The 17990-nt window shown below is 34.9% G+C and overlaps 1 protein-coding gene across 1 annotated transcript in view; it reads right to left on the bottom strand.

Annotated features, from left to right (window-relative positions):
• TTN (titin) overlaps positions 1 to 17990 on the bottom strand; it is a 277029-nt gene that overhangs the window by 128954 nt on the left and 130085 nt on the right. Inside the window, exons 137-156 of the mRNA XM_070422663.1 lie at positions 17569 to 17646; positions 17176 to 17376; positions 16878 to 16961; positions 16621 to 16698; positions 16036 to 16119; positions 15716 to 15790; positions 15406 to 15489; positions 14949 to 15206; positions 13369 to 13443; positions 12518 to 12592; positions 11753 to 11845; positions 10917 to 10994; positions 9931 to 9999; positions 9693 to 9782; positions 9255 to 9551; positions 8347 to 8427; positions 7504 to 7581; positions 1105 to 1188; positions 714 to 797; positions 547 to 630 (exon numbers count right to left, since the gene is read on the bottom strand). Coding sequence (XP_070278764.1) covers positions 547 to 630; positions 714 to 797; positions 1105 to 1188; positions 7504 to 7581; positions 8347 to 8427; positions 9255 to 9551; positions 9693 to 9782; positions 9931 to 9999; positions 10917 to 10994; positions 11753 to 11845; positions 12518 to 12592; positions 13369 to 13443; positions 14949 to 15206; positions 15406 to 15489; positions 15716 to 15790; positions 16036 to 16119; positions 16621 to 16698; positions 16878 to 16961; positions 17176 to 17376; positions 17569 to 17646 — 2130 coding nt within the window. The remainder of the gene's footprint in view (positions 1 to 546; positions 631 to 713; positions 798 to 1104; positions 1189 to 7503; positions 7582 to 8346; positions 8428 to 9254; positions 9552 to 9692; positions 9783 to 9930; positions 10000 to 10916; positions 10995 to 11752; positions 11846 to 12517; positions 12593 to 13368; positions 13444 to 14948; positions 15207 to 15405; positions 15490 to 15715; positions 15791 to 16035; positions 16120 to 16620; positions 16699 to 16877; positions 16962 to 17175; positions 17377 to 17568; positions 17647 to 17990) is intronic.

Below are 17990 nucleotides of genomic sequence, written 5' to 3'. Positions count from 1 at the left end.
AATACCTATAGCAGGCGGGGCTTCTGGTTTTTTGGGCACAGCCACGGGCACTTTCTTTTCAGGTACAACTTCTTTAGGAGCTTCAGGAACTTTGAAGATATTAGTATGTTTTAGTTTGAGACTATAACTAGGCGAGAGTGACAACATATTTACCCCAAGCAATACAATTTGTGAGGCTGGAGGACACTTCCACACATGCGCCCAGACCCGCCCCCGGAAAAGCATGACCAACAACACAAGGATAAATACCTTTAGCAGGTGGAGCTTCCGGCTTCTTAGGAGGAGCCACAGGCACTTTCTTCTCAGGGATGGCTTCCTTCGGTGGCGGCACCTCTGGCACTTAAAAGACATTGGTAATTTGTGTTTAGAGAAAGTGACAACCATTAATGACTAGACCGTGTAATCGTGAAACCCAGACATTTTGGAAAACTTCTGATTTGTTTCTCTTTAGAATTATATCACCTTCACGCAGTGGTATTTGCATATAGAATTTTCTAGCTAAAATAGTTACTTTTCTTCCTGGCATATAGATAGCTTGGACATTACCTTCAGGGGGAGGACTCTCCGGTTTGGGAGGAATAACTTCAGGCACCTTCTTTTCTGGGACAGCTGCCTTTGGCACCTCAGGTGCTTTAAAGATATTAGTATGTGGATGATTAGACAGAGTGAAGACAAACAGACAGTGTCAAACACAGGGACAAGAGGGTGACTACCTTTGGCTGGTGGAACTTCTGGCTTTTTAGGAGGCGCCAAAGGTACTTTCTTTTCAGGGACAACTTCTTTGGGAGCCTCGGGCACTTAAAAGATATTAGTAAAGTTACAATCAGGAGTTATGGTCTCATAACTGGGAGAAAATATTAGCAAGAGCAGACGAGTTATGCCTCATTCAAACCTAAGATCAGTGACAAATACCTTTAAGAGGAGGGACGTCTGGCTTTTTAGGAGGCACCACCTGTGTTTTCTTTTCAGGGACAACTTCTTTGGGAGCCTCAGGCACTTAAAAGATATTAGTAACATTACAGTCAGGAGTTGTGAGGTCACCGGAACAAAATATTTTTAGGAGCAGATAACATATATTCTTAAACCCGAATCTGGGGCAAATACCTGTAACAGGTGGGATTTCTGGCTTTTTAGGAGGCACCAAAGGCACTTTCTTTTCAGGGACAACTTCTTTGGGAGCCTCAGGCACTTAAAAGATATTAGTAACATTACAGTCAGGAGTTGTGAGGTCACCGGAACAAAATATTTTTAGGAGCAGATAACATATATTCTTAAACCCGAATCCAGGGCAAATACCTGTAACAGGTGGGATTTCAGGCTTTTTAGGAGGCACCAAAGGCACTTTCTTTTCAGGGACAACCTCTTTGGGCGCTTGAAGCACTTTGAAGATATTAGTAAATTTACATTTGAGTTACACGGATCAACACAGACAGAAATCACATTGACACATCAACAGAACTCCCAGGCTAGCAAGGTGGTTCTTTCCATTGCCCTCCCTACCCCATCATGAAGGGAGGTCAGGGATGTACCTTCCACAAGTACAACTTCAGGCTTTGGGGGAGGATGCACTTTCCTTTCTGGGACTTCTTTGGGAGCCTCAGGCACTTTAAAGATATTAATATTTTTACACTTAGGAGTTACAGGAACCAGTACAAACAGGAAACACATTTCTACAGGAAAAGAGATTTTTCCAAATCTCTAAGCTTCCAGCAACATATACCTTCATCAGGAGGGCCTTGAGGCTTTTTATGAGGAACCACAGATGCTTTCTTTTCAGGGAGAATTTCGTGAGGTGCTCCAGGCGCTTGAGGAAATTAGTAGTGTAACATTTAGTGTTATGAAGATCAGGAAGTACAAGCAAGTATTGTCAAGACTACAAGAGGTATTTCTTCTACAGCTTGAAGGCATGGTAACTTGTACCTTTAACTGATGGAGGCTCCCTTTTCTTGGAAGGAACTCTCTTCACGGGAACCACTTCTTGAGGCGCTTCAGTCACTTTAAAGATATTAGTATTTCACGTTTAAGAGTTAAAGTGATTACTAAAAGCAGTAACCGCAATGAGTTAGCAAATACAGTTTTCTGGAAGTCCCTTCTCTCCCTCTCCATTTTCTGCTCACCCCATGAACTAACTAAGTCTAATGGGGTGGTAGGGTCCTTGAGAAAAGGATTCACCCTTCTCTAGCACCCAGCAGAATTTCTGTCACCACAGACCTTCCTTACTAAGTATTTGTTGAATAAATACGTTTAACTAGAGGGTTTTCTGTTTTGATAACTATGGCCACACATTTTCTTTTGAGAGACTGCTTGAAAGAGATTAGTATGTTTAGGGGTTATGAAGAACATTAGAAAACATAATTTTAAGAGCAGAGGGCAGATCATCTCTTCTTCAGTATCTGTGTAGACATGATATATACCTTCCACAGGCAGAGGTTCTGGCTCTTCAGGAACATCCTCAGATAATTGCATATCAGGAGCAACTTCTTTCATAGCTTCTGGTGCTTTAAAGATATTAGTATCACACTTAGAGATTAAGGATCAGTGGAGACATGAGTCACATTAAGTGAATAAAAGATATTTTTATGGCTACATGGGCACTTCTTTCAAGAACTGAATGAGGTTTAATGCATTAAGGAAAGGAATTCAGTCTTATTTGTCTTTGCTTATTACTCCCCAATTCACTAGCACCATGTACATAATAGGCATTCATTGAATAAGTGAAGGAAGGAATGATAGAATGAATGATACCTTTAGTAGAAGGTGTTTTAATTTCAATTTCAGTCATGGGTGTTGCCTTGACAGGGACAACTTCTTGAGGTGATTCAGGCACTTTAAAGATATTAATTCATTGTACTTCAGAGTGATGAAGAGCAATAAAGGATTTTAATCATAACTCCACCTACAGGAATACCTCAGACTGGGAGACCTCCCTGCTCCTCAAATCTGATTTTTTAGTAATAGCATGAATATTTGATTATCAGGAGCTGTTTTCTTGGTCACCTCAGGCACTATCAATATTAGTAATTTTGCTCAGCCGGTGTGGCTCAGTGGTTGAGTGTCGACCTATGAACCAGGAGGACACGGTTCGAATCCTGGTCAGGGCACATGCCTGGGTTTCGGGCTCAATCCCCAATGTGGGGGTGTGCAGGAGGTAGCTGACCAATGATTGTCTCTCATTATTGATGTTTCTCTCTCTCCCTCTCTCTTCCTCTCTGAAATCAATAAAGATATATTAAAAATTACTAATTTTATTTCTTGAAATGGTAGATGTATAGAAAATTAGATCATAGAAAATTAACTTCAAGAGAAAAGTTTTGTTTTTAAAAAATAATTAACAACGTACTTTTCTTTAGTTATTAATTTGAGGAGAGCAAAACAGCTCCTTTCTTATCTGGTTTGGTTTCATTTTGTGCCCTCACTTGAAGCACTTTAGAAAAGTGCTTGTTTTTCAGGTATAGCAGAGAGGACAACCCAAAGATTCTAGACTGAGAAAACAATGTCAAAAGTTTAGTTTTTAAATTACAGAAGTTATTATTCTGTATGTTAAAAAACTTCTCAACTTTTAATTTACCTAAAAATATTCAAAATGGAAAAACGTAGGACTCTTTAAAAAATAAAAGACAATGAGAGGGGCTAAGTATTCAGGGCAGAATTCCAACTTTAACTGGTTTTGTTTTAACTGCTTTGGTTATAGAAGACTCTCAGCTAGAGATGACATAGAACAGCTTCATATTAAATTTGATATATTTTTTTTAAGTAATGGTTTTCTGAAAATATTTCTATAATATTTAAGTCTTGTGGGAAATAAGTTATTTCTAATATATATGCTTATTTTTGGTAGTAAACTTATTTTAATAGAAAAATAATTACAATAGGCAGTTATATTCTGGGATTTCAACCCTATGGAGAGTTGAATTATGGACTTATAATCTATAACCAAACACCTCTGTAGTATTTGATGACACTGATTTCTACATTATAGAGAGTGTGTTGAGCCAATTCAATCTAATTTGGGAGATATAAATGTTATAAGTAGTCTCCTATCATTTTCTTCTAGCTATTCTGATTTTAATTTTTTATGGACACAGTAACAGTTATTTCCTATTGAAGAATCTATCTGGCTTACACCTGCACATTATATGTATACATATTTTTCCCTGGAGGTCTCATAGATGAACTTTGTAGCCCAACCATCACCCATATATATAAGTAAAAAAAAAAAATTTCCCCTCTGTTATCTCTTAAACCACTCATGGGGATATGTATATACCCAATCAAACTTCTGCTTTGGGGGAGTCACTTCTCCGAAATGACTTTCTTGGTAGCATCTGGGGCTTTCAAGATATTAGTATTTTTATATGTGTTAAGTACAACTATAATCATGAGATAAGAAAGTCGACTTTCTTCTGGCTTGTACCTTTTGGTGATGTTATCTTTCTTCTTCTAGCAGCAGAAGCTGGCCCCTCTGGAGTACCTTCCTTGGAGACTTCCATCTCTTTAAAGATATTAGTAGGTTTTAGTTGAATAAAGGCGAAGACATGAAGACATGGCATACTAAGGAAGTTAAGTATATTTAAAGTTAGAGATTCTAACTTTAAATTCAGATTTTAATTTTTGTTCTAACAGTTTTTCTCTGTACATTGTATGTATGAGTGGGACTTTTTCGGTGGGGCATGTCATAGTTCCTTTTTTGGGGTACATTAGGTGCTCTAAAGATATTAGTATTTTAGCATTAGAGGTTGTGAGAATCTACACACAACATTAAACTTATTTTGTAGACCAAAGAAGAATTTTCTTATTTCGATTTTCATAACTAAGAATTATGCCTTCAGTAGGAGGATGCTCTGAAATGTTGGGAACAGCTTCAGGAAACTCTACCTCTGGGAAAACTTTTCTGGTTGTATCAAGTTTTTTAAAGATATTAGTAGATTTATACTAAGAACTCATAAAAGCAGTGAATTATATAACATGCAACTTTTGTGTCTTGAAGTCAAAGATAGTCACCGAAGTTTGATATTTAAATATACCTTTAGTTGCTGGTGTTTCTCTCTTTTTAGGAATAGTCACATATATTTTATCCTCTGGAACAACTTTCTTGGGTGCTTCAGGCACTTAAAAGATATAAGTATAGTCATAAATGGTGAAGTAAATATTGAGCTTTTAAAAAGAGCCACAAATAAATGTTCTTCAGACTGTCATCAGTGTTATATACCTTTTGCTAGTTTGGGTTTTGTCTTTTGAGGATGAGTCATAAGTACTTTTTCTTCTGTGGTTGATTCTTCAGATACTTCATACACTTTAAAGATATTAGTATGTATACAATTAGCTTCATTTCAAAGTGGATGAAGAACAGTATTAATAAAAACATAATACATAGTCATCACTCAAATTACCAGTTGTACATAGACAAATATTAGTGACAATAACACATGGGCTAGGAAAAAGTCTCTTTCCCAGTTTTATGATATAAGGCTCAGCATTTCTTTATTAACATGATGATAAAATTGAGGAATTCACTGGAAAGGGACTATATAATTATTCTACTTTTTCTGCAGACATTTACTTGGCAAATTTTCCGATCGCTCTTATTTTTTATGGGTTTGTTAAAAAAGAACAGGGTCAATGTTGAGTTGTACATCAAGAATTCTTTGATGTTTGACCTCCTGGAAATTCAGATAAGCCTTTTTCTTTTCCAAAACCTAGTTATCTATATTTTAAAACCACATCTAATTTTTTGCTTTATTGTTTAATATAAAGGTTAAAATCACTTAGGGATTGAAATCAGGAAATAAAAATAACTGAATATTTGGAAAATAAGGCAAATGAAAGAAAAAGATTCCTCCAGCTTTTAGAAAGGAAGCCTGGATGATGACAATAACCAAACTCACGTATAGAAAGGGTATTCAAAGGAAGGAGTCAGGCCCTCGCTGTTTTGGGCCAAAACAAAACAAAAAAAAGGAGGGAGTCAGCATATATTTTTATCCCAGCCTAGAATTACAGTGACAAAAATTGGCTTTAAACAGGGAATTTTTTAGCTGAAAATAAATGTAAGAATATCTAGACTACTGGCATTTTCACTACTTCGGTTACTGAAAGTATTCTATTTAGAATATTTTATTATTCAAATAATAAAAAATGATATTTCTTATTTAATTTTACTCCTCAAATTATTTAATTAAAAATTTACACGAGAGCCAATTTAAAAAATGGCTTCAGAATTCTTTGGAGGTTCTAATTGCTATGTAAATCTATGGTCATTTGCAGCATTGCCAAAATGTTTCCAGAGGTTGTGTTGAAGAGTAAAAAACAGTAATGGTTGAGCATTTTGATTCTAGAAAATTCAATTAAAATATTATTATGAAGTTAGTTATTTCATAGTCTGAGAAAATAAATTGCTTCAAAGCAAAAGACATTTGTACACATGACAGAATAATCAGACAGGACAACAAATGGACAAGAGAAACGACTTTTCTAAACTCCAGCAATGTTATAAGGTCAAGACTATTTATTTTTTAAATTGTTGAAGAAATAATTTTGAGGCTAATAGTATTCAAATTATTTACTCTTAGCTAGATATTTTTGGTGAGCTAAGGCTTTTACAAGATATTAGTGTATTTACTTTTAAAAGCTATGAAGACAAACACAAATGAAACCAAAGGGAACCACCAAGTTTTCTACACTCACTGTATATCGTTGTTTCTTCAGAAAGAACTATAGTTGATGTTTCTTCTTGAATACTTTTCTTAGGCACCTCAGGAACTTTAAAGATATTAGTATATTAATTGTTATGTATGACAATGTAAGATATTAAGAATATAAAGTAACAAACTACACAGATTTAACCTCACACACATTCACTTTAAACCATGAATAACTAAATAAAGAGTTCCTTCATGTTCTGATTAGCGTCAGTGTGTACCTTTAACTGGTGGAACTTCAGGCTTCTTAGGAACAGCTTCATGAACCTTTTCTTCTGGAACAATTTTCTTGGGTACTTCAGGTGCTTTAAAGATATTTGATTGTTTTATTTTTAAGAATTTCATAATTGAATATAAAATATCAAGACAAGGGGCATCTAACAAGAAGAACGTCAAAAATTCCAAAATAAGTCAACGAAACACAGTCAATGGATCTCTCTAGATCACCTTGTGACTGAGTTCTTGATTTGTCAGTTTAGAAACACTCTGCCCTTTGGGGATAGCCTCATCGTCTATTGCAATTTGGAACATGTTTATTTGTTTTCAAAGCTATTTGACAATAGCTTCCCAAATAAATTATTTTTGAAAAAGAAGTTGAGGAGTCATATTGTTTAATTATTGCTTAAGAAGAGGATGAGCCCAAACAATAAACTTATAGGCATACAGGAAGATTATGTTATAGAACATAAATTGAAGTGTACATCAATCAGTTATATTGTGGTATTAAGGGGAGAATGATCTCTCTCTTCTCCATAGTAAGTAAATAAAAGAGGGTTTTACATTAGAGGTAAATCAGCAAAGGCAGTACCTTTAGCTGGTGGAAATTTGGGCTCTTCAGGAACATGTACTTTTTCTTCTACCACAATTTTCTTGGGTGCTTCAGGTACTTTAAAGATAGTAGTAACATTTTTTACTTTTAAAAATTCATAAAGATTTTCAACAAACAGAACATAAGAGAAATGTCAATCAACAGAGAACATAACAATATCAAGTACAGATATCACTTTATCAAATACATTACAGTATTTGATGAGAGTTGAATTTCAAAAGAAACACAACAAATCCAGGGGAATTTTTCATGTTAGAATTTAACAAGAAAAGGTAACAAGACAGTGCCAGTTGGTGCTATTGCTACTTGTCTTGATGGAATAATTGGTACTTTCTTTTCAGTGATGACGTTCTTAAATGCTTCACAGATTTTAAAGATGTAATATATGTTATGTATTAGATTTTTTTCATTTCTATTGTGAAATTCAAGAGGTTTATAAAAATGAACAAAGCAGGAATATTAAAAATATAGTTAATATGTAGTTATATTTACTAGGTTGTTAAAATTAATAATAGGAAAACATGGATTTTTCTATAAGCACATTAGTGAGTATGTAATGAAATAGTACCAAAGAAGGAAATGTGAGTTCACTATTTGGTTAAGAGACATTTGCTTTGGGTATTTTAGGTATAACAACAGTGACTTTCTTTTTTGGTAGACTCTCCTTCGGACCCTCAGCCACTCCAAAGATATTAGTTTGCTTTAAAAATTACCAAAACACAAAACACGGAAGAAAAACATCAAGTAGAATACAAACTTGTAAAACAACCACCGTGCTATGGTACGTACAATTAGGTAAGTAATTTTTTGCCAATGAAATACCTTTAGCTGGTGGCTCTTTTCGAGGAACAACTCTAGTGGGTGGTTTTTTTGGAGGGATGACTTTCTCGGATATCTCAGGCCCTTCAAAGATATTAGTGTTTTGCTTTAGAATGAACTCTTCAAGTATTATCAAACATTACTATTAAAGTTAGTACAACAAGGGCTGATAAAATGCTTTATTTATATTTTTAAATTTATACCACACCTACGTCAAAAAAAGACTTGGTTTTGCTAAATTTCACCTATATTGTATATTTACTATGTATACTAAGCACACACACACACACACATTCCTTCATATCACACACATATTATTAATTTGTGCAACATCTGGAGTGCTATTGTAAAGAATTATTTGTATTATGGGTTATCTTCAGAATATACTAGAATTCAGGTGCTGTTACTAACATTCATTTACCTCCTAATGTTATTTTCCTAATGACAAATGGTGAAGCTTTTGATAAGGAATTTATCAGCTTATGAACAATTGACTGAAATGTTAACAATGCAATGGTTGTTTGGCCTGAACATGTAAGTTCCCCAGTGAACTGAGGAGCGTCTTTTTCACTCAGCAATGACACTGGTCTATTATTTTGATTTCTGTAACAACCATGTGACATTCTTAGTTGGATTTTAAAAAGAATCCAGAAATTCATGTAGTGACCTCCTTAGCTAAATAGATTTCAAAAGTTACCTTGTTTTCTAAAATTATATTGTGGTTAATCTCTATATCAATCTTTGTATCAAATAGTTTAAGTATTTGATACAAGGGTAAAGTGTGTAATGATTTTAACTAGGAAAATAAGTGGATTTCTAGTGTTCCAAACCGAACACGAAAGGTGCTTAAAACACAAAGTTAGTTATAACAAGATATGATAACTTGCAATATCTACAGAATTCCCCTCTACCTTTGGGTGGAGCTTTGGGTTTTTCATATACTTCCACTTCTTCAGCTTCTAAAAATTCTATCACCCTATGAATTTCTTCAACTTTGTGTACTTCTTCAAATCTCTGTTTTTCTACTTTGATAAATTCTTCTACTTCATGGAACTCTTCTTCTTCAAAATATTCTTCAACTTCATGGAACTCTTCTTCTTCAAGAGCTTCTTCCACGTGTGCTTCCATTACTTCTAGTTCTGTTCTTTCTCTTACTACTTCCTCCTTATGGAAGGCAACTGATATTTTTTCTTCAAGGACAGTTCTCCCTGAAAGAGCATCTTTTTTAAGAGATTTTTTTTTAAACACAGAAGAAATGAAGATGTAAATTCAAAATATAAAATAAAAACAACATGAAAAAAGGTTTTCATGCAACAGTATGTGAAAATCAAAGATTTCCCCCAAAATACCTTTAGCTGGGGGAACAGCTTCTTTTTTAGGCACAAGGACTTTCTTTTCTGGGATTTTCTTTTCTGGAACTTTCTTTTGTACTTCGGGCACTTTAAAGATATGGTTTTAACATTTAGGACTATTAAGAGCAAGCTTTCATAGACAAGGACATCAAAAACAATCAAGACACAGAGACATAAAACAAGTCTTAATGAAAAAAGATGAAAAAGAAGATCAGGTTTAAAAGAGAAGATATACCTTTGGCTGGAGGTACTTCTTTTTTCTGAACAGGAACAGGTACTTTTTCCTCAGGAACCTTCTTTGGCACTTTAAAGATATTAGATGTTTCAGTTAGCTGACAATACTCAATAATAAACATGAAATAGAAACATCAGAACGACACCAACAATAATCAAAGTCTAAGAAGTCCCTCTGTACTACTAGATGACATTATGACAGGAAATAAAGATATTTTTCCAGATCACTCATTTGTGCTAACCATACCTTTAGGAGAAGCTATGTACCCCCCAAAACTGTGCTGGTTCTATTTTTTTTTAATACCAAGAATTACCAATATTGATATTGGGTTTACTGCTACTATTTCTAATTTGATGAAGACTTTTTTTTTTTTTTGCTTTTTAACAGATAGGTGTCATATTCTATTGGGCATTATTATATCTGCTGAGAAGGTCTACTGTGATGGGGACAGCATAATCTTATCTATTAAAGGCACTACTAAAGCATCAACTTAATTAGGAAGCAATGAAAAAATGGACATTTTGTAATAACCTTGAGTGCTTAGGCCAAATATTACTAAAGGACCTACAGCTTATAGAAATAGTTATTATACAAACATTAGAAGACATTTTCCCTATAAGACCATATAATAGACATATTATAATAATTACACGAGAAAACCTTTGTTGTGTAATGGAATAAAATCTATGAATGGAATGTGGGGAAGAGGTACTCATTGCTATGCATCTAAGTATAGAGAGCTATACTATTAGCATTAAAATGCTCAGCTATTTAAAATAAGAAACTTCTAGAATATTTCATACACATATAATTATCCATTAATATCCTGAAAAAGGTTAAAATGGAAAGGGTTTATTTTTACTAGTTCTTACTCAATTTTATAAGTTTGTTACTTAAATGACTCTAAGAAACAGTGAAAGAAGACACTGTTTTAAAAAGAAAACAAATGGGAATTTAAAGATATTAGTCATTGGGATTTGCTATACCTTTAGCTGGTGGTGCCTCCACTTTTTTAGGAACAGGAGTAGGTGCTTCAGGTACTGCTTTCTTAACCACTTTAGGCACTTAAAAGATATTTTATAAACATTTTGAAAAATGACATGCTGTGCACAGAACAACTCCCACATACCAACCCCCCAAAACATTGATTTTTGTTAAAAAGATATTAGGAGCCTAAATGTTAATTTTAAATATGGAGTGATGACTCTAAAGGTGGATATTACCTGGAAATCCTATATGCAAACATAATATCAATTATACAAAAGACTCTCATAGTCTTCAGAAATCATAGGCTAAGAATCATTCTAAAAAGTGAACACCACAGAAATATTTCCCCCATCTTAATATTAAAAAAATTAAGGACTGCCGAAACCGGTTTGGCTCAGTGGATAGAGCGTCAGCCTGCGGACTGAAGGGTCCTAGGTTCGATTCCGGCCAAGGGCATGTACCTGGGTTGTGGGCACATCCCCAGTAGGAGATGTGCAGGAGGCAGCTGATCGATGTTTCTAACTCTCTATCTCTCTCCCTTCCTCTCTGTAAAAAACCAATAAAATATATTAAAAAAAAAAAATTAAGGATTGAAAACTACAAGTAAGTATTACAATAGGAGCTGGCTAGAAAAAAGTTAAAGTGCCAATAACATAAATGCGATCACTCTGAGGGGAGGAAGGGAAACAAAACTCGTGGTGCCAGTAATAATTAATCTTCAATTTATTATTGATATAAAAAAAAGTGTACTGATGAATATTGGATAAATACAAATTCTGAGAAAGATTTGGAACATTGTGTCCTTTAAATGTCCAACCCATAAAAGCAGCTGTACCTCTAGGTGGCACCACTTCCTCAACCTCCTCTATGCTAGGTGGTTCTTCTGGGATCTCTTCTTCTGGTATAGGTTCTTCAGGTTCCTCATACACTTCAAAAAGATTATTATTTTGTAAATTATTTTTAGAATTTTTTTGAATGTTAGACTAAAACGATATATCTGAAAACTGAAGTTGCCTGATCAGTGTAAGTAATTCATAACTCAGCCTTCCTAAAGCGTGTGAAAACTCACTAGTCCTAGAAAAAAAGTCACTGGATCTTCAAAATATGTGAGGCTCTTCCCAGACTTTTAGAGTTGGAAAGGGCCTCGGAGAGAATTTAGTTAAAATTATTATTATTTATTTTTAATGGAAGTGGGCTTTTCAAGTTAAATATTCACTTTGGGGTAGAAATTAGATTTTTCTGAACCTGTTTCTCAGGCTTAACTGGAATATCTGTTGGACAAGTTTATCCCTCAATTGCTAACCATGGAATTTGATGAAAAATTTACCATGGCAAATAGTTTACCCTCAAAGATTCTTATTAAAATGAAACAAACAAACAAACAGACAGACAAACAGACAAAGAGGCTAAGTATGTAAGAAAGGAGATTCAATTGGTTTTAGTTTTCCTGAATCATTTCTATTAGGTAAGTACTAATTACTTTTAGAGTCTGCATATGTTTATTTTCTGGAGTGAAGTGTGCATTTATCGCCTTCAAATATTAGACAATGATAAGACAATGATGACTTTTAAAATGCTCTTTTCTCAGAAAGTCATCTACCTTCGACTGGTGGAACTTCCTCTTCTTTAGGGGGAACAATTCGTCTTTCTTCCACTTTCTTAGGTACCTCAGGAACTTAAAAGATATTAATTGTTTTAGGCACTTAAAATGCAAGAATAAAGAAGAGTACATAAAAGCCAAGTTTTCTGTTTTTTTAAAACACAAGAGAGCAAATAGAACACACATGCACAAGATGAAACATTGACATATCGCAGAATCAGAGACAAAAATAAAGAGGCTGTGGTTTAAGATTAAAGGTCCATTAAAGAGATATTCTATCTTTTACCATTGGAGCCTCTACTTTTTAGGGAGAGACAATGGTACTTTTGGGACTGAGTTTTTAGTTACTTCTAGTTTTTAAAAGATATATGAGTTTAGTATTTTTGTTTTTTAGAAACAGCATACATAGAGAATCAAGATAAAATACATTAAACACAAAGTGGAAAATTTGACATAGTACAAACATGAGTACAACTGAGTCACAAGTGATGAACGCAAAGAACAGACCATACAATGCAAACATTTATGTTGAACATCCTATGTGGATAGCATCAGAGTTCAACACTGGCGCAGCAAACATGTCCCTGTTTTGGGTGATGTACCTTTGGCAGGAGGAGCCACTGCTTTCTTAAGACCAGGAGGAGGCACCTTCTTTTCTGGTTCAGGTTTCTTAGGCACCACAGGCACTTTAAAGATATTATTTTATTTTATAATTTCAGTTTCACAAACACCGAGACAATGGACTCAGCAATAGTATGAGTTATGTTAGCCAACACTGAAACAGAACATTTTGACATTTACAGGTGATGGAAAGAAATGACCGTGTCTGATTTGCTTGGGAACAGCAGTACCTGTGGTAGGGGGAGCCTCCTCTTTCTTAGGAATGATCACTTTCTTCTCTGGCACTTTCTTCTTAACCTCGGGTACTTTAAAGACATCATTTCATGATAAGAATATTGCGAGGGACAAAAAAGAGAGCACACAAGAAGTCCACACACAGAAGGACCAACATGCAACACTCTCTCAGGATAGGATGTAATGCAAGTTGGGAGTCCAAATGTTATGATATAATTAGATTTTATGGAGCCAAGGAACAGCATCCTATTTTAATATCTGATATGTGGTCACTTCATCAATTTAAATTTCACGAGTAACTTATTAAATCATCATCTATAAAACATTTCTGAGTCTTTGAAATCCAATAAAGGATCAGCTTTACCATTTTATTGATTACATGACTATTTAGTCTGATGGGGGAGTTATGCTTATTTCAAGTAGTGGTACCATGATCTTTCACAGAAAATGTAACTGAACTTGAAGGCACACATATATTTATTTTGACCAGTACCAGGAGCTGATTGAACATGTTAAATCTGGATACTGTTCATTCAGTGATAGAATACTTGTACATACTGTACTATATTTTATCCTCACGATAACATCTGAGTCCACTAGGACTGATATTAGCATCCTCATTTCATACAAATGGAACTTGAGGATCGGATTGGTTAAAGAGTTTTCTCAGGCTAAAACAGCAAGGCACAAATCCAAAAGACAAGGCCAAAATAAAAAACTACTGGTCTACATTCATATGTATATATCAGAAGACATAAGTTATCATTCAGTATTCTGATAAATATATAATCTTCCTTTTTTCTTTTCATCCTAATTTTAAAAGGCACTTAATATAAATAGTTGAAGAAGAAATTTATGAAGATTTATTTACTGTATTTTTAGAGTAGATAATTTTCATTGCAAAACACCTATATGAAAATTATGATTTCTAATAAAATTATAATCAGGCACAAATTTTGTGGCAGCTTTGGGTCATATCCTTTCATCTTTGTTCTAAATATTGCTTTAAATCCAACGAAAAATGGATATCAGTGTTCCTGCACATTTTTAGAAGTGAAAATGTGACTGTCTACGTTATAAATGTAAATTTTTCCTACAACCCAGTTCCACCATAATTTTTCTGGTGATGCTATGAAAACTGTGTATTCCCTTTTGGCAGGTGTACCTTTGGCTGGTGGAGGTTCCACATGTTTTGGAGCGGGAACTGAGACTTTCTTCTCTGGTGCAGGTTTCTTTGGCACTTCAGGCACTTAAAAACATTCATTTTAAGACATTAAAAATCACATGCACAGTACTATGTATATAACAAAAAGACAGATGAGAATAAGACCATAGACAACTAAATGACATTTCACATCATGAAATTTGAAAAGACATTCACATAATTTACAATAGACAAACACACAAGACAGACACATTAATAAGAGCACACATAAATGGAATGTTTTCTAAGATTTAGATGGTAGACAACATAGAGGGTAAAGCATTATAGATAAAATTGGAGATGAGTAAAACGATGGAAAGGCAGAATTCAACACAAAAGAGGCCTTGGTGATTCCAAGAAGAGCTGCTATACCTCTTGCAGGTACTGGCACCTTGGGTTTAATTTCTGGAAGAGCTTCTTCTTCTTCAGGTACAACTTCTTCCTCAGGTACGAATTCTTCCTCCTCAGGAGGAACTTCCTCTTCCTCAGGAGGGACTTCCTCTTCTTCTGGAAGCATTTCCTCTTCCTCAGGTAAAACTTCCTCCTCGGGAGGAATTTCTTCTTCGAATGGAACTTCCTCTTCCCGAGGTAGAGTTACAGGAACTGGAGCTGGCTCCCGTTTCTTTGGCACTTTAAAGATATTTATTCAACCATCAAGCATCACGTGTATGCACAACATTAATAACAACACGAAAAGCAAATCATCTGTGACCATAGAGCACCACATGTCAGCAACGTAAAGGTCATCAAGCATTAATTAGAATTAGTGAGGCTGTGCAATACCAACTAGTTTTCCCTTTGGCCCTGGTTCTATTAGAGATGAAAGTACCTTTAGGGGGTGGAGCCTCTACTTTTTTCAGAACAGGTGTTGGTTTCTTTTCTTCTGGAATGAGCTTCTTGGGCACCTCTGGCACTTTAAAGATATTATTTGTCTTTAATCACGTGTTCTTTTACATGTTTGTGTACAATAGGCATGAAAAAGAATCACGAAACACCTAATTTTTATATTTCGAAGAAGACAATTTTAAAGAACATGTAATATTGTGGGAGCATTTATATGTGAATATACATAAACATATATATTTTTTTAAAAAGGTTTTTTTTTTTTCTCAGGCACTTTCAAAGGTGAAGTGATGTACCTTTCACAGGTGGAGCCTCTACTTTCTTAGGAGCAGGAACTGGCACCTTCTTCTCAGGCACAGGCTTCTTGGGCACTTTAAAGAGATGGTTTAGAAAAAAATTTTATACAACATAAAATTTTGAGTCGAAGCATAGCCTCAAAAAGATTAAGATAAGGTAGTAAAACTACAACCAAGGTATCGCAAGAAGGACTTTATCCTTAAAATAAATATTTTCTTTCCCATACAGGAATATGAAAGAGTTGCATCCCCAAAGATTAATTTTTACTCACATGCAAATGTGGAATAAAAATGATTTGCAACATTGCAAGTTTATGTACCTTCTGCGGGTGGAGCCTCCACCTTTTTAGGAACCAGTACAGGCACTTTCTCCTCTGGCACAGGTTTCTTGGGTACTTCAGGAACTTTAAAGATATCAAATAGGGTTAGTGTCACATTTTCTACCCACTGAGAAGAATCCAGTAATCTCAGGACTTAATTGAAGCATCATAGGTCTTCTAACAGTTTCACTTTAAGATTGAAAACAACAGCCACAAACAAAGGAATTCACAAAAATAAAAATTAAAAAAACAACAACACTGTAAAAACAGATTGGTGACGAAGACAGCACGCAATGCCTGGTAAATAGTGGTTTTGTCCATTTTGGTGTTAAGATAAGTATCTATTTTACACTAAGAGATTTCCACTAAGGGGGAGGAGCCAAGCATGAAGCATCAGCATGCTACAATGGCAAAATTCAGAGATGGCTGCACAGTGAACTGCTCTTATAACCAGTTGGGTGGGTCCTTGCCTTGTCATTAATATTGTTAATATCATTATGGGGAAAGAACTGATATGATTCATCAAGTTATACTATGTGAGTAGATTACTACACTATCCCCTTGATGGACTACAAAGAGAGGTACCTTTAGCTGGTGGAGCCTTCTCTTTTTTAGGAATGGGCACAGGAACTTTCTCCTCTGGCTTCTTAGGAATCTCAGGCACTTTAAAGATATTGTTTATCGGTAAGTTCTAACTACCAGTGACAACACATCCATACAAAGTACAGTTAACATTTCTAACAACAGATACAACACACACAAGGTTTTGAACTCAGAAGATAGTTAACTATTTATCTGCAGATAAAGGCTTTCCTCTGGCCATGATATGAATGATGGTGTACCTTTTGCTGGTGGGGCTTCCTTCTTTTTGGGAACAGGAACAGGTTTCTTCTCTTCTGGAACAGGTTTCTTAGGTATCTCAGGCACTTTAAAGATATTATTAAGAATTTTGGAAAGGTTGCAAAAAGATATAGAATGTAAAAAACAACTGCAGAAATCATACTTCAGCATCTGAAAGTGTCTATTTCTAAAATAAGCAGAATTGGTCATCTGTACTAATACACCCCAGAATCTGATCAAATTAGACACTCAGACTCCAAAGATGCTGCTCTGTATCCCTTTGTAGGAGATGTAATCTACCTTTGACTGGAACTACTGGTACCACTTCTTCAGTTATGACTTCCTCTTCTTCATGAAGGTACTCTTCTTCTTCATGAAGGTACTCTTCTTCTTCATGAACATATTCTTCTTCTTCTTCTACAAGATATTCCTCTACTCGGGTTACAACTTCCTCTTCAAAGGCAATCTCTTCTGGTTCTGGTCTTTTAGGTACTTCTGGCACTTTAAAGATATTATCTTTAGGTTGGACATTTTCCAATATCTCAACAAAATTTAGACATGTTAGGAACACAACCATTTGTAACAGAAGAACAGGCTTTGCCTTGCACACAGAAGAACTTCACACATAGAACTGAACATGAATTTCATATCAAAGAAGACGAACAAAACATTAAAAAGAGTGACATTAAGTACCTTTAACAGGTGCTGCTACTTCTTTTTTAGGAATAAGCACTTTTTCTTCTGTGACAACCCTCTTGGGCTTCATGGGCACTTGAAATATTAAGTATAAGGACATTTTAATGTAAGAAACGAGCCACTCAGACAACTCTTGCTTTGTTGTCCTTTAAGCAGATAGAATAATTTTCAAGTGCTTCTTATGTGATAGATATGCAATAGTTCATCCATAAGAAACTTTACATGTTCCATGGAAATAATTCTGAACCGCATTGGGATAAAAACATACAGAAGTACTCAAGTAAACTTGAGGGAGCAGAGCCCAAATGTGAAATCATGTTTAGTGTTCAGGTGTCTCTGCCTATAGGAAATATCCCTTACTGGAAATGAAAGGCTAAATTCTAGGTAACTAAGCTTTCTGAAATTATAGAGAAGTTACT

This window comes from Myotis yumanensis, unplaced genomic scaffold, assembly GCF_028538775.1.
Source record: "Myotis yumanensis isolate MYYU_CA2020_CCGP unplaced genomic scaffold, mMyoYum1.0.hap1 SCAF_8, whole genome shotgun sequence".
NCBI lineage: Eukaryota > Metazoa > Chordata > Mammalia > Chiroptera > Vespertilionidae > Myotis > Myotis yumanensis.
This window is presented reverse-complemented; position numbering and strand designations above follow the sequence as displayed.